Source organism: Lissotriton vulgaris, chromosome 10 (genome assembly GCF_964263255.1).
Source record: "Lissotriton vulgaris chromosome 10, aLisVul1.2, whole genome shotgun sequence".
In the NCBI taxonomy this organism is placed as follows: domain Eukaryota; kingdom Metazoa; phylum Chordata; class Amphibia; order Caudata; family Salamandridae; genus Lissotriton; species Lissotriton vulgaris.
This window is the reverse complement of record NC_141698.1, coordinates 268,370,349-268,391,687: the sequence shown is the minus strand read 5'-3', so window position 1 is coordinate 268,391,687 and position 21,339 is coordinate 268,370,349. Positions and strand designations below refer to the sequence as shown.

General features: G+C 45.8%; 1 protein-coding gene across 1 annotated transcript in view; it reads left to right on the top strand.

Moving 5' to 3' along the window:
- LOC147685099 (uncharacterized) overlaps positions 1-21,339 on the top strand; it is a 74,228-nt gene that overhangs the window by 36,833 nt on the left and 16,056 nt on the right. The window contains exons 2-3 of the mRNA XM_086940987.1: positions 1,475-1,601; positions 18,007-18,117. Of these exons, the coding sequence (XP_086797113.1) occupies positions 1,475-1,601; positions 18,007-18,117 (238 nt within the window). The remainder of the gene's footprint in view (positions 1-1,474; positions 1,602-18,006; positions 18,118-21,339) is intronic.

Genomic DNA, 21,339 nt, shown 5'->3' with positions numbered 1-21,339 from the left:
AGAAATACAGACAGAGAATGCACACCTGCACATTACAAATGCACTGCAAATACTTAAGGATGCCCAGACTCCCCCAAGGTCAATAACACACTTGGGGGTAGATTTTGCGCTGGCACTGTGCAGCACACATACAAAGTGGGAATAGCTTTTAAAACTATCTAGGCATGGTATTTTGTACAGGAAGGGTACCAAACCTATGCTAGACTCACGCACACACCCTAGCGCTATGTCACGAAGGTGTGTGCTTGGTGCTTGGCAGCTAAAATCAGCACTGGTGCTAGAGAAAGGGGAGGAAAGAGCCATATCTCTGTAGATATGGAGCTCTCCTGCTCCCTCCCTGCCACGGAACGCAGTGCTGCCTCTTTTGGTGCTGCGCTACGCAGCGTTTGTTTTTTTTTAAATCTTGCCTTCCGTGTGTAGCATATTATGAGTCTTGAGTCCACGTGAGGCTCATGGAAAATGTTCTAACCACTTGCCCCATACCTTCATGTGCTTCTGATAGCACCCTTGGGCCTTGTGGGTGAATTCTTCTGCTGTGGTGCAATTGTTAGCTCCACTGGTCCTTTCATCTAATGTGGGTGCCTTGGTGGCTCACCAGTATTTCGCTATGCCCATCTTTGCTACAAGAAGGCCCATTGTGCCATGGTAATCTTTTGGCTTTCATATCCTAAAACCCATTCTGTCCTCCAAAGTAAGTAACTCTGGGGCATATTAGCAACAAATAGCAATATTTATCGCTAAATGCGATTAGCGCATTTTTTATCGCTGCCTATGACCGGATATTATCGCAGAGATAACATGCTATTAGCAACGTTTATCTCCAATGCGATAAAATATCCGGCGATAGCGGCTCAATGCGTGAATATCGCTGGAGATCCAGCGATATTCAGGCATTAATGCTAATTGGGACTTAACCTGAATATCCACCTACCATTGGATAAACAGGTTAAGTCACCCTATTAGCAGGAATTAGGTTCTGGCGATAATCGCGCTTCTCCTGCCTTGCTAATAGGCGATAGCTGTGTTAGCGACTGTTTTCAGTCGCTAACAGTTTGGGTACGCCCACTTTGCATGTCATTAGCTTGCTAATAGGGCGATAAAAATATTGCCGCTTTAGTGGGGAAACGTCCCGCTAAAGCGGCGATATTGCACTTGCTAATATGCCCCATGGTGTAGTGATTCTAATGCCATCCTATAAGCCATTCCTCTTGGTGCCAGGACACATGACATCATAAACTACAAGACCACATCCAACTTCGTATCAGACACAGCTTGCTACAAGACCAGGGCATGCCAGAAGAGGGCCAACAATACACTACTGTCTATTCTGAAAGCTTCTCCTTTCCTGGGCTAAAGCATGGCTAGTAGTAATCCACTGGATCCATTCTGATAAACTACTTACTCCATCTTCTCTGCTGAAATGCTGCGCCCTTGTCTAGACAAGAACAACCATTGCTTGTGTCTGTATTTGCAGGTGCCCTTCACGTTTGACGATGTTGCCGTGTATTTTTCCTGGGAGGAGTGGAGGGGCCTTGATGACTGGCAGAAGGAGCTGTACAAAAGTGTGATGAGGGACAACTACGAAGCACTGATCTCCATGGGTAAAAGTTCTTTCATGTTAGAAGCAACACAGGACAATCTTGCTAAAATGCTGAAGACCATGTTAATTTTTGTTTGCTTTACTCAGACCATGAACACTCCTCTGTGTCATTCTTTATCACTCTGAGTTGCTGTTTGTATGTTTCGCCTGCACAGCACTTGCACTGCCCTTGCGAAATCTCTTGTCAACAAAAAATAACACATAATGGGCGGACTACCAGTTGTTAGTTTCAACATCACGCTTGTTTCCATGTTTCTTATTGATCATCATCTCCTGCTCTCCTCCTGTGGCTTTTGGTGTTTTTCCAGTTGTGGAGCATGGACAAAGGACAGCTTCCTGTCTGCAGCAAGTGTCACCCATTGACTGCTGGCTGCTACAGCCAGTGTCCTTCCACTGGCCTTTGACTTTTGCTAATACTTTTTTCATTTCCTTCATGCACTTTTTTGTAGAGTGCATGTGTCTGTAGTCTGTCCTCCCTCTCACCACTGTCCATGTTTTTGCTTACTCTCCATCCTTTTGCTTGCCCCCCTCCTCTCACCATCCCTCTCACTCCTACCACGATTTTTTGTTTTATTTTTGCAGTTTCATATAGTGCCAATACGACTCAAAGGTATTGGAGCGTTTTTACAGAAGCACCAGTTACATTACACTAGGTCAGATACATTAATTTTTTTAGGCTTGGGGAGATTAAGTGATAGTGATTTGCCCAGAAACACAGGATGTTGAGCCAACGTTACGTCTCAAAGCTGGTTCCCCAGTTGTTTGCAGCTCTGGCTGTGATCCCACATCCACTTAACCTGACCTCCCTCCCTTGTGTTACTTGCCTCTTCCTCCGTTCATTATGTTGCAGCCCCCGCCCCACTCTAGTCCAGCACAAAAGTCGACAAAGTCTTTTACTACTGTCTAACTCAACAGTACTCATGTTTTCAATGTAGAAGGATGAAAGGCAACGCAATTTAACATGTAACCTACTATTTGTGCAAGACCATCTACATCCAATGCATTAATCCGGCTAGTCAAATAAAAAAAGTGACAGACTGAAGCTGACTTGGGTTCATCATCTTCATCCATTGACATGTAGTACTTGCAGACAGTGTGCCTTCTTCTTGGTCCTCCAAAGTCAGATGCACTCTGCAGTCTTTAGTTGGGCCTTTCCTCTCACCCTAGAGGATGTCATTCAAGCTCTCAAATGTTATCTGGCTTGGTTAATGTTTTATAGACATGTTGAATAGCAGCACCCGCTGCTGTGCAACATCTCTAAAAAAACCTTATCAAAGTGAAATGCTGTTTGGCTTTGTCAGTGTTTTTAGACATTACACAGCAGTGCAGCTGCTGTGCAACATGACCTAAAGTAAAGAAAAATTAAATGGTATGATGTGGTCAATGCTGGCTGCGTCTTCGTGCTTTTTACAATCTTAATTTGATCAATCTGGGGTTATTCCTGGTGGACAGCTCAGAAAACACAAAGCGATCCTTCATCTTATAGACAAGGCGACCCGCTCCCGGCGCAAGTCGATGCTTTTCTCAATAGACTCAGAGAAGGCCTTCGAGCGAGTCCATTGGTCTTACTTAGAAGCGGTATTGAAGCACTTCGGATTGGGGGACAGGTTCTGCTCATGGGTGCTGAGCGAGTATTGGGGGCCAAGGGCTACTGTCAGGGTGAATGGCAGGGGATCAGAGATCTTCCCCATAAAATGCCCAACACAGCAGGGATGCCCCCCTCTCCCCACTTTTATTCACGCTCTACATGGAGCCGTTTGCGCTAAAGGTCCGGGATGACCCAAAGATCACAGGCATACACTTTGGGGGAGAGGAACACCTAATCACTTTATATGCGGACAATGTTATTGTTTCCCTAGAAAACCCCCAGGAGGCTCTACCTGAGTTTGTAGCGGACGTTTGGAGGTACAGGGCGGTCTCAGGATTCCAGATTAATTTAGCCAAAACACAGACGGTAAGTCTAACGGTGTCGCGAGACTCAAAGGAATTCCTCACTCGGGCTCTCTCCATTCGGCGTATATAGGGATCAACCTCACATCGACCATCCAGGAAGTGGTTGAGGTAAACTACGGAAATTTGGTTAAAAGAGTACATACTGATCTAGCTAGATGGCGAACCTTCCCCCTATCATGGCTCCTAAGAATAGCTGCACTAAAGATGTCAATCCTTCCCAGAATCTTATACACCTTTTTGACACCTCCACTGTAACCCCCACCGGGGACACTCCAGACCCTACAAAGAGCCCTACAAAATTAATTATGGGCAGGCCTGCGTTCTCGAATGTGCAGTGTGCTCACCTGCCAAGCACCTGTGGAATGTGGTCTGGGTATCCCATGTATTCTGCAATACTTCCAAGCTGTGAAGATCAGGTTTCAGGTGGAGTGGCTGCACCCGGAATCAGTGAAGAGTTGGCTCTACATGGATAGAGCACTAGCCGGAACGTCCTTGTGTGAAGATCCCCTTTCTGGGCAGTCCACATCGCCCTCCCAATCTTTTCCTGTCCGCGATCACGCCGCTTACCCTTTGTGTCTGGGATGCATTTGCCAAAAGGGGAGGGCTTCTCGTCGTTCCCCTCCCGCTTTTTCTGGTGGTGGAGAATCCAGACTTCACCCTGGGAATTAATACAGTGGCCTTCCAGGAGTGGCTGAAGCCAGGATGCAGATCGATAGGCCATTTCTTCGATGAAGAAGGCCCCATATAGTTTGACACTCTGAGGGCAGATAATACTATCCCTGAGAGGGGGATCTTCCGGTACGCACAGATCAGGCATTGGTTGATGCAGCCAAAGATTAGAGATGCAGCTCAGCGTCCCCTGACTAAATTTGAGAAATGGATTCCAAGCAAAGAATCAGACAAGCATTTAGTACCTGACATATAAAAGTTGTTAATAAATAAGGCCTCTGACACTAGATTCCCAGCTCAATTGCGATGGAAGCAGGAACTGGGGCCGGAGCGGTCCCTTCAGGAATGGCGAGACATCTTCTATCGTGCGAGACACACAGATTCCAACACATCCAGCATAGAAACGGTGACGAAAATCACCTCTTACTGGTATTTGACTCCGGTTCGCCTTCATAGAGGGAATCCGGATCGTGGGATTGTCACAAAAAACCCCGGAACGGTAATGAATCTGAATCCCCTGACAGCAGACAACTCCATAATGCCAATTACTTTAGAATGCCAGAAACCGGTCCTGGGAAGCTTGATTCCTGTCCAGGGAAGACATGGCTTGGCAGTTCGGGCTGGACTGTTCCCATGAGGCAAAGGGTCAGACTGATTTGCATATGGCCATGTCTGAACTTGGGTGGCGGAGTGAGCTAAAGAACGGTGATGGATTAAAACCAGATCAGTTGACTGGGGGTTAGTGTTTGTATTGTCAACGCTCCGTCCATCATCACCATTGGTTTTTCTTAATTACTTTAGAACCCCATGAGATTTCAATAAAATCCGGGAATGCAAGAGGCCAGGTCCGTTTTTAATCCTGCAAAATTTCATCTACAGATCAAAATTGAAAATAACAGATAAAAAATGATGGGTGGCAAGGTCTAAAGTAAACATGTCCAACCAGTGAGTTTGCAAAGCCTGAAGAAAAGCTACCTATCAGCCAGTTCCTTGTCAAGGGAATTGCAGCCACAAAGTCAATTATAATGTACTTAATGAATAATTATATTACCAATCTGAATTTTATTCAGGTTAGCCTTGACATGGGCAAAATCCAAGTTGCCTTCAGCATATTAATTTTTTCTACATTAATTTGCCTAGTATTCTGGACAGAGTAATAAAGTGTACGCCGTCAAATAACTGCCTCTGTTGTACCCCATGACAATAGCTATCTCCAGTTCCCTTGTTATTCTTATGGGGTCTCTGGATTTCAGTTGAATATTACTTAAAGGTGTATCATTCAGTTACATAACTTTATGAAACTACAGTGGAATTGTTTCAGTGAGATATTTCCAAGCAGAACTGCTACTGTCCTAGTTTATGGTCTGTGGTTAACATCAAAGAGACCGAAAGTCTTCCTTACAAAATGACATACTTTTCTTGACTTTCATCATTCTACCACTATACTTTACATTAGTCATAGCAACTCTGGAGTACAATATACATTTGCCGTTTCTCCAACAACAACAAAAAGTTACAGAAAAGGGGAGTTGCTTAGCCCTATTCTTGAAGAGCAAATTGTGCAGTATCAAGGGGTCATCCAAACAAGAACCATTTATTGTGTAAATAATAAACAAAGTACTTGACAAGACACCTGAGCAGTTACTTCATTGACAGACAGACTGCTTACGAGTGAAGACAAATACCAATGGGGCGGCATAGAATAAAGGCGACCCCTCTAACCAATCTGGGTTGCGATGCCCAGGCATCTCTTCACCGCTAGATAACCTTACTCCCCCTTCTAGACTCAGTGGCAACTCTGCCACTTGATAGTGACTGTGAGTCCCTTGAAGAAAAGCTGGGTTGAACTTAATAGACTCAATCAATTTCGATTATAAGCCTCTGTTTATATCTAAATAAAGATATTTTTGATTATAAGCCTCTTAATTCTACTACTGGGTTTCTTAACATCCCAGGGTCACATGTCAAGTCACTGTGCCATTTGCTTGTGTTATTTCATGTACCGCTTCTGTTTTTTTTGTTGCTCACTCAGCCTCAATACCCTCGGAAATCTGTCATGCTGGCTCAATATCACTCTCTGGAGCTGCCTTTCCAGCTGCCCCCACCCCCACGGATATCTCCCATCCCCATTATGGCTGTGGTGCCCCCCCCCCCCACCCCCCGACCTCTGAGTGAACTTATTGCTCTGCACTAGCTAATAAAAATAGCAGCAATAAAAGTCTGCAACATACTCTAGTTTGGTAATCAATCTATGGCTCTTAAAGGCTACATGTCTGATCCTTAACCACCCACTGGATTAAGCTGTGGGAGCTGAATGTAGCCATTTATCATAAGAGAGGTTAGAGCAGCAACTTGCCGATTGATTGCAGGTCCACACACATTGAACACACAAGAAACAAGCATTGGCATAGCCAATAGGTTGCAACTTTGGGACCTTATAAGTGTTTAGCCAGAGCTATGGGCTTTGCCAATGTTTTTAGGTTTTGCCTATTACCATTCGCTTGCGAATGGAATGGCGAAAATTCATGGGCTTGATCGAATAGTCAAACCACTGCGGTTTCCACTGCAGTTTCTTTACAGTGCATGTGAGGTCACGTGGCTACAAAAGCGGGTCACGTGACCACACACGCACGAGCATCTCCCTAATCCGCCTGCCCCCACCAGGCTCTCCCGCCCCCATCCGGCTTCCCTCCGCGCATCTGCCTATCACACTTCTCCCCTCGCACGCATTCCCGCCCCCCCACCAGGCTCTCCCGCCCCCATCCGGCTTCCCTCCATGCATTTGCCTGCCACACTTCTCCTCCCCTCGCACGTATTCCCGCCCCCCCACCAGGCTCTCCCGCCCCCATCCGGCTTCCCTCCGGCCATTTGCCAGCATTGGGCGCATCACTCGCTGGCACCCTTACAGCCCGCAATTACTTTCTTGGCCGCGCTGCCAGTTTTTTTACCCTTTTTTTTTTCCACTTCCCCCCAGCACTCCATCTACTCTCTATTTGACACTCCGTCCCCCCGGCTGGCTTTGATTCACTTATACCCCAGCTCCTCCGTGCTTACTTTGCCTCATTGGTGTATTTGCCTGCGTAAGTGACCTGGGTGAAGCAGCAGAGTTTCTCCAATTTATCTTCATTTGTATTCCCTGCCCCCGCATTCATCTCCAGCCCTCTTACCAGCCATGTCACACACCACCATTTGCTGTGCCTCGCATCGGAGCATCACTTCCTGCTGTGATTTCCGAAAACGCTATTTTGTCTTATTTAGGCTTGCATAAATACGTTATTCTAAACCCAAAAATGCTGTTTTTGTTTTTAAATGCTTCTATCAACTTAGATGCAGCTACAGCTGAACTCTGTACGGGGCCCTCCCCCAGGCAGTACCTCATGTTTCTGTTGAAAAAAAAAAATGCTTTTCTCGATATACATGCATCTACACTTCGTGCTGTGCCCTACTCCGTCCTGTGCTCTACTCCGTCCTGTGCTCTTCTCTCCCTATGATGTGATGTCCGACCGCCACCTTCCCCCGTCACTGCTTGTTTTTAAATGTTTCTATCGACATAGATGCAGCTACACGCTGCACTCCGTGCGGTGGCCTACTCTATGCGGGGCCCTCTCCCAGGCATTACCTCATGTTGCGTTTAAAAAAAAAATGCTTTTCTCGACATACATGCAGCTACGCGCTGCACTTTGTGCGGTAGCACAGCACAAAGTGCAGCGCATAGCTGCATGTATGTTGTGAAAAGCATTTTTTGGGACGCGCCGCCATTCACAGCACTCCGTGCTGTTCGTCACCCTTACGTCATATCGTATTTTTTACATGCTTTTCTCAACAGAAATGCAGTTACTCGCTGCACTCCATGCAGTGCCCTCTCCTCATGTTGCTGGTTTAAAAAACCAGACTTGGTTATTAGATACGTTGCTGGCAGAGCAGATAAGGACGCAGGGCTGGAACACGATGTCTGAAACAATTCGCCGGAGCAGATCGTTTTCTTTCCACATCTCTCAAAATACCCCGTTCTGTTTTTTATCTGCACTGTCCTGGGCTATTTTTAAACGGGCCTGCAGTCGGCTTGGCATGCCCAGATGGGACGGCGATTTATGGCGGGAACCCCTACCAGGTGAGGTGGCTCGCTTATCTCGATGGGTTATCGAGAGCAGGCCCTGTCTCCCAACACAAGAGCACAGACTCTGTATCAGAGGTCGTGAGCTGTAATTGTCCTCCTATCTCGCATGTGTATGACCCGGCAGCTCTCGCCACAGTTCGAGGAGGGGGCTAGGCCCCCTGCTGATAAGAGACCTTATCGCTGAATGCATAGCTTGCAAGGGAGTTTTCCACAGGGCCCAGCCGTCTCCTTCGACCTGCGGTGCATTCGGGTAAAAGGGCGTGAGATCTGTGTTTTATTTGAAGAGAGCAGACATCAGCGCCATCAATGCCACAATATGTAAACATTGGCAAGGGCGGTGCACGCGCATATCTCCCATCGGGTTGGAGTGTGCTTGCAGGCTATGCAAACGGCGCGCTTCCAGTTTGTACTTTGTCAGTAATGATGTTCTGCATAATGCAACATAGGGGATTCCTGTGTTTCCAAGCAGGGGGCAGAAACTGTCATTAGGACTCATCTGTAACGGACCAAAGAAAGGCAGAGGCCTGTCTTATCTTGTAAGCATGGATCAGCCCCCGAGCAGTCTGTGCCATGGATTCCTTATTCTAGATAGCTCCACTGTCTTTTTCTTGTTCCACGAGTTGTATGTGCGTGTATTTCAGAACCTCCGTTTGTCTAACTTGGGCTTAATTGCATAAAAAACATGGACATAAGGCAGCTTTGCACTGGTGCCGTCTGGTGCCCTTAAAATAAGTGGGTGAATAAACACGAGGCGAAATGTGGCTGCTTAAAAGTGATATAAACAGACAAGGAAAAAGGAGTAACATCTGAACATGGTGTTTTAGTCAGGAGATTTTAACCAACTATCCGTCTGTAAATGCTTTCTGCCCTCTTGGAATCCCATATACAAAATGTGGCTTTGCAGTATATAAAACTTTCCGTATTTGTTAGCAACAGAAGTAGCGGCGGTTTCAACTTTGGCGAGGTATAGGTATGGCAATGGCTCAGCAAATGTCTGCCAAACCTTGTTTGGTTCCATTTAAGTAGACAATAGGGTAATAAAAAAGGGGACTCTAATTCAAATAACACAAGTATAGCACATGGTGTTTGTAAAAAACAAAGGTGAGCAAGAGATGGTATGCTGAGGTTTGGTTGTCTGCGAAGTAGGTGCAAACTTTTTTTTGCGAGGATGAAAGGATCTGTAGGAGTGGCCAAAAGAATCTTTAGAGGGCATGCTTCAGTCAGTTCCGTTTGAAACTGCTTAGTTAAGTGAGTGTGAAATAGATGGTGAGATTGATAAGAAAGACATTTCCCGGTGCGAAAAGTAGCTGTAACAACTCACTGCATGTGGTTTGCAATGCAATAGGTCGCGCATTTGCGTAAGTTGGAGCTATTGCCATAGTAAATGATAATGTCTTTAATTTATATGTTAACATAACCTGCAAGCGCAATGTAAACACACCTTGCATGTTTTGCAAAAACAAACAAAAGGCATTCTCATTTACAATGCCAATACCTCTAACTCTCGCAAATGCGAGACCATTGTGGCACTCGCGCTTTAGATTTTAACCTGGTAATTTAAAACAAGCACTGGCGTTGCCAATAGGTTTCGCATTTGGAAAGTTGGAGCTATTGGTTTTGTAAATGACATTTTATATTTATATATTGTTATTGACAATGCCAATAACGATATATAAATATAAAATGTAATTTACAAAACCAATAGCTCCAACTTTCCTAATGCGAAACCTATTGGCAACGCCAGTGCTTGTTAAGCTATGTTGTAGAGCAGCATGGCTGCTGTGTAGCATGTTGACAAGACAAGGGGGCTGGGGCAACAGCTGGCCGGTGGTGCTACATGCAGGAAGCAAACTCTATCTGCATTGGGGGCAGAATTGCAGCTGGCAGCATGCTGGGGAACGACAGGCATGAAGATATGGGACAGCGGCAGGAAATTGGCCCAGAATAGAGACATACAGGGGGTCTGGGGCTGCAGCGGCCTGAGGCTAAAAGGACACGAGACTGCTGCAGGACAGGCAAATGGCAGCAGGAGGGGTTAGGGCTGCAGCAGATAGGGAGAGGTTAGGGATGCTTAATTGATATTCTGGACTTAAAACCCCTCCCTTTCACCCTGCTTGGAGTCTTGAAACATTGAGCAGAATAGCTGAGGACATAATGAAAGGAACTTGTAGAATGGTATGCGTAATGTGAAAGGATATTTGAGGAGTAGGGGGTGTTGTGTCACTAGGTGTTTTGACTGTTAAAGGTGATCTATTGTCGATGGGTTTCCAGTTGATAACGATTTTTAGTTCGGGGGCGATAGCGGGGCTGGCGCTGGAGACTTGGGCTGATGGGTTGTAACAAAAACAGCTCGCGGTATTTCCCGCACACACACTTTCCACTCCTTTCCCATCCTGATAATAACCAGGATAGAGAGTCATCGTGTGTAACCTGCAAAGACTCATTGGCCACTTGGGGAGACAATGTACGCACTGCTGCTAGCAAAATCTAAGACAGACAACTTCAACTATGGCTTGGTTTTGAAATGGTATTAGAAGGAAAACTACATATAAATTGGCTGGTAAAATACATCTCTCAGAACGGTCATAACTGAATTCTCAGATCGATGCCTACTATTTTTCAATTTATTAATCCATTGAGGAAAGACCTCTGACGCCTAGGACAAAGCGCTAACTGGTGTAAACTATAGGGTGTGAGGAGAGGGAATGCACTGCTTTGCGCACTGTAAAGAATGTGTTTCAGAGTGCACTGGTCTACAAGCAAGCCTGAATTGTGCCTTTATAGGGACTGAGCGTGTGCATGTGTACGTATGTGAGATTGCGGTTTAGGTTTGTTGCCTCAAGTAGACTGCTCAATTTGATACTGCTGAGAAATTTATTGGCTTACCCGCAAACATGTAGTCACTCACCAATCAATCATCCTAATCTACTAACAGGTCTATCAATTTATTCGCCATGCACATATTAATCCATAATTTTCCTGCGGCCTGAAACGCTTACTCTGTTGGTGCCTGTAATGTAACTGATAAGTATAGCCGAGTCAAGCCCTGCTGCTCCATTAGAATACCTGTTCTGTGACTGTTCGTACAGTCATTTCACTACACTAGAGGCAAACCGAGGAACCTTTTTAGATGCTGCATGGAACCAAGAGGAAACCAGACAAACAACAACATTCAAGAAGGGAGGTGCTTGAGCAGTGCCCTATCATATTACTCAGTGAATGGCTGCAGAGGGGACATATCAGAGCCACCGCATCCAGCATGTTTTACTTCATTTTTTCCCTTCATGCTTTGCATCTCATTTCTAGAAAGGGGCAGCTCCGTTCAGGAGCTCCTGGTAGTGTGTTCTGTAAAATGATTTCCTTGTTTGAAACTTACAAAGGTACACTTTCCTTAATTTTTTCTTACTTTAGCGCACTCCCCAGCGCTGGGACGCTCACGGGCAGCCATGCGCTTTATAAATCTTATTTCATTTCATTTCATTTCACTTTGCTGCAAGGTCCAGAGTCAGGGCCGGACTGGAAACAGAAACCGGCCCTGGCACACTGTCAGCCAGCACCCCCTGGGGTGAGGGGAAGTGCAGCAAAGCAGTGTGCGAGGGCCGGTTTCAGCCGATTTTGTTACTGGGGGCCGACATTGCCGACCCCCGGTAACAAAAAAACGGTCCCCCAGGGGTCCAAAATCGGCCCCCACCCTAGCGGCCCACCGGGGAAACGCCCGGTGCCCGCTATGGCCATCTGGCCCTGTCCAGAGTAATGCCAAAGCACAATGACTAGCTTTAAACTGAGCTGGTTCATTAACAAGCAGAGTGAACAGCTCAGCCTGAACAGCTTCAGAAACAAACACGACTCTCATCGTGCCCTGCATGCGAACCACAGGTCAGCGTAGGCAGGCAGTAAGTAGATCGCTAGGGTGCGTGGGAAGGAGAAAAAGGATCAGGCATACGTAGATAAAGACAAGCAAGCTAAAGGCAATGTAGATGGTCTCGTGGAGGAGGCGGGACTTTAGGTCTGGTTGCTGGGGTGGTAGAAACAGACACGAGGGCGACAGATCGAGATTAAGCAGCGACGGGATAGGAGAGGGAATTGAGATAATGTCAGGCGCCCGTGTTGTGATTGAAAGCGGGCACCCATGTTGTTAATTTAAAAGCACATAAGAATAAAATAAAGCACGGTCATGCTTCTTAAATAAACATAAGTGGTTCCAGCTTAAACAATGCATGTCCCGCCTGCAGTAGGAGAAAGAAACTCAATAAAGAAAATAGTGCTTACTAGAACACATACCGTGTAACATCCGAAGTAAAGAGGCCAGTAGCCATGGGAGGTTACACATGAAGACAAGGCAGTACTAAGGAGGGACTAACAAGCCTATTAAGAAATCAGAAGGCAGCATTGTAAGAAAGTGGCTCTATATTTACTGGACCAAAGTAAGGTACAATGTGTATAGAGTCCCCAATCCCCAGAGGTATAACAGAGCTTAAAGTCAGATCTGACCTTACTCTCTAATGTGGTAGCTTGGTCGAGCAGTAAGGCAGTATCAGAGGACAGTGTAAAGCATTTGTTGTACACACTCAGTCAGCAAAAGGTTTCACACACTCAAGAACTGAACTCTAGGCCAATTGTTTTTATATCAAAAGATATCCTTGTTTTATTTTAGAACCAACAGGTATCAAAATATACTTTTCTCAATATGAGTAATTTTGGGTAATTACTTTGCAGACAGGCAATAGACTTAGTAAGTACAATAGTTACTAGGGTTGCAATAGGCAACACAATTCTAAACTCAATTTAACATTGAGCTCAATGGGTTTTTCTATAAAAAATGCAATAGATTACTTTCAGGATTACTTTGCTAACCACAGCACTTGATCCTGGATTCAGTCCCGGGACCTAAGCTGTAAACAGTTAAGTAAAAGCGTTTTGGTTACAGTTGTACTTTTTAAAGGATATACATGCATTTTCAAAGTTGAAACTTAGAAACTTTTCAGAGAAAAACTAGCAATGTTATCCTATGGAAGGAAATTCAAGTCACAGATAAAGTAGGTTCTCGTTACTTTTGTAATCCAGTACTGGACTCCTAGATCCAGCACTGGGACTTCTACCTAAGACAGGTGGCTCAGGGACGGAGATTCTTCTGGTGCGTCTACCACTTCGAGAGGTAAGTTGGGTTCTTGGAGAAGAGGTTAGTACCCCAAAGGAGGGCACAAGGGGGCGTGGGACCCCGGGTGCAGGGGTGTCTTTGGGCGTCGGGAAATCTTACCCTCGGCCGGTTGCGGTTGGAGGGTTCCCTGGTTCTGAGGCTGCAGGCATCGTCTGGGTCGGCGAGGAGGGTCTTTGGGCACTGGACCTCGGGTCCCAGTCGCCGGGGGGATGTCCTCGTGGTCTTGGATCACTCTGGCACGGCTCGGCGGGTGCAGAGTGGGCTGGATTCGCAGTTCCTGGCTGGAACCAGGGTATGGTTGTTGGAGCAGAGCCTCTGCTCAGGGGAGTCCCAAACTTTGAGAGGGTCAAGGCAAGCAGGTCCTCCAGGTTTCCAAGGTTGTTGTCTGCAGGAGTCGCCGGGATTTAGCAGGTTCCAGGGTCGACAGGCCGGTAGGGCTGAGGCCAAGTCAGTTGGTGTCGTCCTGTTGTTAGCAGCTGCACGGTGGGTCTTCTTATTCTTGATCTTCTTTCTGGTTTTCTTCTCGGGATCTGAGGAAGGAAGGTTCAGGGTGCCCCTAAATACTGAATTTAGGGGCGTTACAGGTAGGGCAAGGGCAGGGACCAATAGGTCCCTGTCCTTGGGTGGTTACACCCCCTAGTCTGCTCCTCTCCTGTGGGAGGGGGCAGGAGCCTAGCTGTGATTGGGCAGGGCTCCCCATCTTCAAGATGGCCGGAGACCGGGTTTGTGCTTCACCTCGCTTCTCCCACCTGAGGGGTGGGGTTGGCACAGACTGGCATACCCGCCTTCCTGACGTAGGGTTTCCTGCCAGTCTTCCCGCCAGAGTGGGGGTCGGAGCTGGTGGGGGCCAGTTGCCGAGTACAGCAAGTGGTCTGGAGAAGCTCACAAAGGCGGCAGGCCTTTAAAGCTTCCCCCTGCCCATCCTGGGTGAGGAGACCTAGCACCTCGCCCAGGGTGTGCATAGTTGCAGGCCCAGGAGAGCGGGGGGCTCTCCACCCAGGGGTCCAGCAACATGTCTGCTGTGTGGCAGCCTAGGCAGCCTCTCAGTCCAGACGTGGATTGTAGGTTAGGTTTTCAGGGGACATCTCTAAGATGCCCTCTGGTGTATTTTACATTAAATCCCACACTGGCATCAGTGCGGGTTTAATGTGCTGAGAAGTTTAATATCAAACTTGTCAGTCTTCAGTGTAGCCATTAGTTCGTAATGACGACCTCCCAGTACCATATACTCTTAATGGCATCCCTTCACTTACAGTGCCCAGGAATGGCCCTGGGTACTGAAGGGGCACAGGGCTCATGCAACTGTGTGCACACCGCTGGCATAGGGCACCCAGCTAGAGGGGTGACTGAGGTATGCCAGGGCAGTGGGTTTTGTGGACATGGCACACAGGGATTTGTGTCTGTTTAGTTCTGCACTTAGACGCTCAACCTGCAAAGGCAGTGTGTGGGTCTCAGGGTACAGGGCCCCTAAGGGTGGCACAATAAGTGCTGCAGCCCTTAGGGCTCTTCTCTAGTCACCACGCCCTGGGTACCTAGGGTACCATTTACTAGGGGCTGACAGGTGGCCAGAGATGCCAATTGGGTTTTGGTTTCAACACAGTTTTAGGGAAGGAACACAGGCCCTGGGCAGCTGGTTGGCAGGAGCCCAGGACACACTCAGTCAAAGCACATCAGCAGTTCAGCAAGAAGTGGGGGCATACCAATGCAAAAAAGATGGCACTTTCTCACAAGCATTTACGAAGGACAAAGACACATGCCAATGACAAATATGAGTGGAGAGTGGGCGGGGCTTCTCTACCATACTCCACTGCAGCAGCTCGCCATAGCTGCGCATGCGAGCTGATTCAGATTCGACCTAAAAACAGGAGAGACACTGTTCGCTCCTTGAGAAAACCTAAAACCTTTCAATAACCAAACGCCTTTCATTGTGGAGTGCAAGTCATTGATGGTACTGTGGGTTTGGCATCCTAACAGGCAACCTGAGATTGCCTCTCGCTCCAGTTTAAGCTGCTCTACATTCGGCAGCCGGGCTGAGTTCCACAACTGGAACATTGCATCAAATTTCTCTAGTTCTAAATGAAGGATGCCCACGATGCTCAAATCTGAAAAACCCGAATAATTTATGACTTGCAACCAAAAAATTCACTACTCTTAAAGATGTTGCTCAGTCATTCTCTTGAGTAGCCCCCTTCCGTTGGAAACCTCTCCTGCTTCATGTGCAACGTTTGCAGAAATTTCTCAAGTTCAGCAAAAAGATAAACACATGCCACTTTAAAATTGACATCCGCTTGTTTCATTGCCCTATCTTTTGATCGGAACTATACATTTCTCAGTGTCTAATTCTGCCTTTATTGTAGGGCCCTCCTTTGTCTCAGTCCTCATCTCTACTTATTTTAGTTTTCACATAATTCTCCTCCTTCTAGGTTACCTTCCTCTGCTTCTCTTTCATATTTTTACTCTAACTCTTCTTCTGGCAGCTGCTTCCTACTCTAGTGCATTTTTGGCGACTACCTCGCATCCTATCCCATTTCACTTCCATCCTTATGCTTGTCCCTGACTGCCCTGTCCTCTAAATATCTTGAGCCTATCTTTTATCCCTCAATTTTAGTCTTCGCTACACCACATCTGCTCGATCAGATTCACTCCCTGTGATCCTCGACATATGCTCTAGTCTAATGCCTAATTCTGGTTTATTTGAAGACGAATATGTAAATCTTCTTTTGCTCATTTGATGATTCTCTTTAAGGTATGCTCCGTATCTCAGTTGTTACTATGTACAACGCGCTGACACCTTTTCTGGTGGAGCAGCACTTTAAGAAAATGCACATAAATTAATAAACCTGTAACTCTGATGGCCAAGGAGATTGTGAGTGAATCCTTCTGAACAATCGGAATGGCACTTCCAATCCCTGAGTTACAAGGATTTGTAGCCTTTCTTTTATTTTTTTTTTATCAAATATATTTTTATTGAGTTCCACAAAGCGATATCTTACATACAATATTTGAAGAAACAAAAAGCTACTCGATGGCCCCCGTCCCCAACCCTGTTTTGTACCCCTCTGTGCGTCCAAGAAGTGAGGCGGGTTCGGGCGCCCAAGTATGTTCGCTTGGGAGGGGCATGCCCCCCGATGACCACCAGAACTCTTGCCTTTCTTTTATTTTAACATATTCCTTGTCTCAAGTTATCTGTAGACTTGTTTACCAGTTGTAGTTTTGAATAAGAGACGTAATATTGAAATAGAGAGTTTTCTCCTCCATAGTTAATCCATTCCGTGTTCCTCTGTCGTCTTTGGCACTCGTTTACAAGCCTTTAGTACACCTGGGGTAATTCACAGTTGTGGCGGTGCTGGAATACCTTTGATTTATGTTCTTAATCCAAAAATGGCAGATAATTAGTGGTAGAAATGTTTAAAGTTAGTTTACCTCTGTTAGGCACGAAATTGATGAAAACCTTCCTTTTTTCCATGCTATATAGCGACAGTACCATATTGTAGCATTCCAAGAGTACCACATTACTCTTAATATGTTTATTGCACATTCATCTCATTATTGTGGCCCCTCATCGAAGCCCTTGGTCTTCTTGCCTTTCATGGAGGTAAACTTCACATTTCCCTGTGATTTCCGTATTTAAATGATCAGGCAAAAGAGCATACAGAGACAAAGAAAAGCGAGGATGAGGAAGAAAAGAGTAGAGGAGAAGGAATGTGGAGGAAAGGGAAGGTAAACGAAAGTGGAAGAGGCACACTACAGGAGAACCGAGTGAAGACAGAGTTAGGAGAGGGCAGGCAACAGTCAACAAATGAAATGGAAGAAGAGAAGGGCTGAGAGTTGGAGTCGATAAAGAGATGGAAAGGGTGAGAATGAAGCGAGGAAGATGAAAGTGAGAAGCGAGTTGAGAAAGGCAGAGAGATAGAGGGGGGGGTAGAAGGAAAGAGATGGGAGGAGATGGAAGTGTGTGAAGAGATGTTAGAAATGGGAAAATACATAAAGAGGGCAGCTAGAGAAAGATGAGTCTGAGAGACCAAGCTTAGGAGAAAGAGATAGTGTAATGCTGGCAGGAGAGTACAGGGAGTAGCTGAGTTCTAGAGAGAGGGGTGGAGAGAAGTGGAAACTAGAAATTCTCTGTGTTGTGTGTAGGAAGTCCACATACTTCACAGTGAATCTCCTCCTTAGGGGTGAGCAGGAGTCCTCAGACTTCTTAGTGGGCCTTATTATGATAGGAGGTTTAGTGTGCCCACAGGCATCCCACCGAGTCTTCACCCGATAAATTGCAGGGAGGTCAATGTCTTCCCAGTGTATCTTTTCCTGATAGTGCCTCATCGTCCAATGACATCCGAGTGAAACGTCCCCTGAAAGGTCACCAGGGAGTCCATTGATTTCCCATTGAATCATTTCCTGATCAGTTCTTGGAGTCTACGGCTGTCTTTGGGCCGATTTTATGTCACACTGGTATTGTGTCTCCATTTAAAGCTGGATCTAATTGCCTCACTTTGATTTTGCATTGAACAGGATGCCAAGTTCATAAACCAGACATTTTATTGAAGATTGAAAAGGGGGCAGAGCCATATGTCGGAAGAGGCCAGCATACAGCATTGACATGTGTGCAGATGTTCCGTACAGGTGAGCAGCATGACTTTTCCTTGTGTTGTCTACTTAGATACATGTTGACTCTTTTAAACGTGCAACACATTTAGCCTCTTTTAAGTATATTTCTTGGTTATCCACTCATCATTTTATTTTGATTTTTTTACTTTTTTCATCTCTGGGATATGATTTTTTTTTTTTAAAGTGTTCTCTTCTGAGACACTCCAGTTCCCCTACTACCCACTGTCTGTAACACTTCAGTTCTCCTCCTAAGTGCAGCTGTCTTTTAAGGTGGACCATCTGGCTTGGAAACTGCAGAACAGTACCATGGAGAAAAGGTCTACCTTCCTGAATTGCATTTATTGTCAGGAACTGGGCTGTTAGTCTGTAAACATGTTTTGACCCTTCAAAATCAGATGGTCTAATTTACATAGTGGATATCTCAATGTGGTGCACAGGATTTTGAAAGGTATCATCTCAGAAGTGCCTAAAACAGTAGAATAGGACCCAGAAAAGCTGCTCAACCACAGGGCGTATACACAAAAAAATGTTGACTAGGATTATCTTTTCAGTTTTCGGAGCCCTTGCATTTTATTTTATGCGTATTATTGAAGGGGAATCTCCACTCCATATTTTCACATCTTCTCCCATATACTCCTTTTGGGACCAAATATGTACGAGGGCCCTCGTTAGCTGGTTCTTTGAAAGCATTGCGGCATAGTAGGATCCTACAGTAGATCTAGTGTTGATGCACATGTTCCTCTGTAGCTACATGGCCAGGCTTTTTCAAATATGGAATGTCCCTTGCTGCCTCCACCAAATAACAAAAGGTTCTGGAGGTTCTGGAGGTTTTCAAAAGAGGAATTGCATCTAAAGACAAAACATAAGCAGCAGGAGCTCACCTTCAATATCCATGTTAATGTTGGCGTAATACGAACAGTACTAAATCGGATAAAGGACCCCGACCTCATGTTATAATGATGTTGCAAACCACTGAGGAGAAGTGTGATCATATAGAGGAACAAAGCTGACCGACAAGCCCTATATGGCCAGGAAGTCCAGATGAGACTTGCACTACACTCTTTTTGTATGACGAGGGTAGTACTTATTAGACATGGTCACCCAATCATCCTGAGACAATAAACACGGCAACACACAGTTTATAGTTTGTCACAAATACAAATTGTTAAGTTTACTGTTGGCTATTCTCAAAACCGTCTGTCGATTAAAATGCCTGGTAACATTCAGGTAGATTCTTGATTGCATTGCTTGTAATAAACTCCAGCTGTACATTAATAAATAGACTTACATAAATGTCTTCCTATCAGCCAACTTTTCGGAGAAACAAGTTCAGAAGAAAGGTAGAAAGAGCGAGTGATACAAAGATAGATAGATAGATAGTGATACAAAGATAGATAGATACAAAGTGATAGATACATACAAATAGATAGATACAAAGTGATACAAAGATAGATAGTGATAGAAAGAGTGATACATGCTAGAGGGATGAGGAAGCGAGTGATTCCATTCTGTTGTTCAGGACAGGGACACAATGTGCTGGAGATTGGAGAACTCCCACAGTCCATTTTGTGAAGCTGGTGGAAGGCACTCACCTCTGCCAAGACCTAACCTGCATCTGAGCGAGTCAAGCAGTGCTGGGAAAACAAGATGCTCCATAGAAATAACTTATTGGAAGTAGCACCAATTAATAATTTGGGACCCCAGTAGAACTATGTGTACTCATTATATAAATGTATAAATCTGTGTATGTTTAAGTCTCCTGGCCTGTTTTACTGCTCTGCAGGATTCAGATTATTTCATGCCGCAGAATATCCATTGAAGATATGGATTTCATGATTAGAATCACACTAGTTAAGAACAACACAAGCTAAGTAGGTGACCTGTTGGGACGTTCTCCATACATTTAACATTGTGGAGGAGGTACCCTTTTTTGTTGCTACTGACAGATTTTTTTTGTCCTGCTGAGACCCTAGGATTGAGCTCTGTCAGACTGATGTGAAGTTGGCCATCTGTTGGAGATCAGAGTCCTGCACACCCATCTCACCTCCTCATCACAGCAGTGAAACGTCTGAAACCAACATCTCTGGTTGGGGAAGGGAGAGGGCCTGCCACTGGATCAGTTGTGTTCAAGCTCCCACCACTTTATAACTCAAGTTGTCTTCGCCGAGGCCTGGATGGTATTGGAAAAGTTGCCTTGATACTAGACCCACTGCAACTTCAAGTTCCATTGCAGAGCACACATATGCCACCTGGAGAATGCACTCAGACAAAAAGCCTCAGAGCCTCTCTCACCATGATCCAGGACTGAGCCTAAAACATCTGGATCATAGCCCAAATGTCCTGGACTAGTTGCTGTGAAGGCAAATTAATGTATGTCTTTGTGTAAGAGTCAGCTGGGACTTTGGCTCATGTACAGTAAACTGTAACTATGTCAAGCGATCCACTGTTGTCTGGGTGGTCAACGACTGACTGCAAAGAGCCCGCTTTCATCAGCCAGTCATCGAGGTACGGGAATATAGCCTTTGCCCTCCGAAGATGTGCAGAGACTACCAAAATTACTTTAGTCAACACTGAGGGCTGCTAGTGAAGCTGAAGGGGATCACACCTTAAACAGCAGATCATGTCTGAGCCTGCAGGGTATGTGTGTGAAAATAAATGACCTGCAAGTCCATGGACACCACCCAGTTGCTAACGTCAAGAGCAGGCGATCTGGGTGAGCATGAGCAATTTGAATTTGTCGTTCCGCAGGAAGACATTTGGGGGTCAAACAGTCCAGAATAGGTCTGAAGTTCCACATCCTTTCTTGGGATGAGGAAATAGTAAGAGTAACAACCCCTGGCTCAGTCCAAATCTGGTACCTTCTCAATGGCACCCATAAAAAGCAACAGGTACACCTTCTGTACCATGATGGACAAATGCTCCTCTGAAATGTGGTCGTGTGTGGGAGGGAAGGTGGGTGGAGAGACCAATGTGTCATATGTAATCGATTGCCAACCTGGGAGGAAATGCTGAATCCTGCCCTTCTTTGGTTGGTCATTTTCCACTAAGCGCTGGGCTATTGCAGCAGGGAAGAATGAGTTGGAAGACTGATGCCCCGCGAGGCATGCGCACGGTCTACAAGACCTGAATCCATGACCTTGAAGTGACTGGGGTATCTGCTTCTTCACTTGCTGTGAAAGTTTTACTTCTCTGTACGTCAGCTCTCTAAAATAGCCTCAGGAACTTCCGGTACTGATG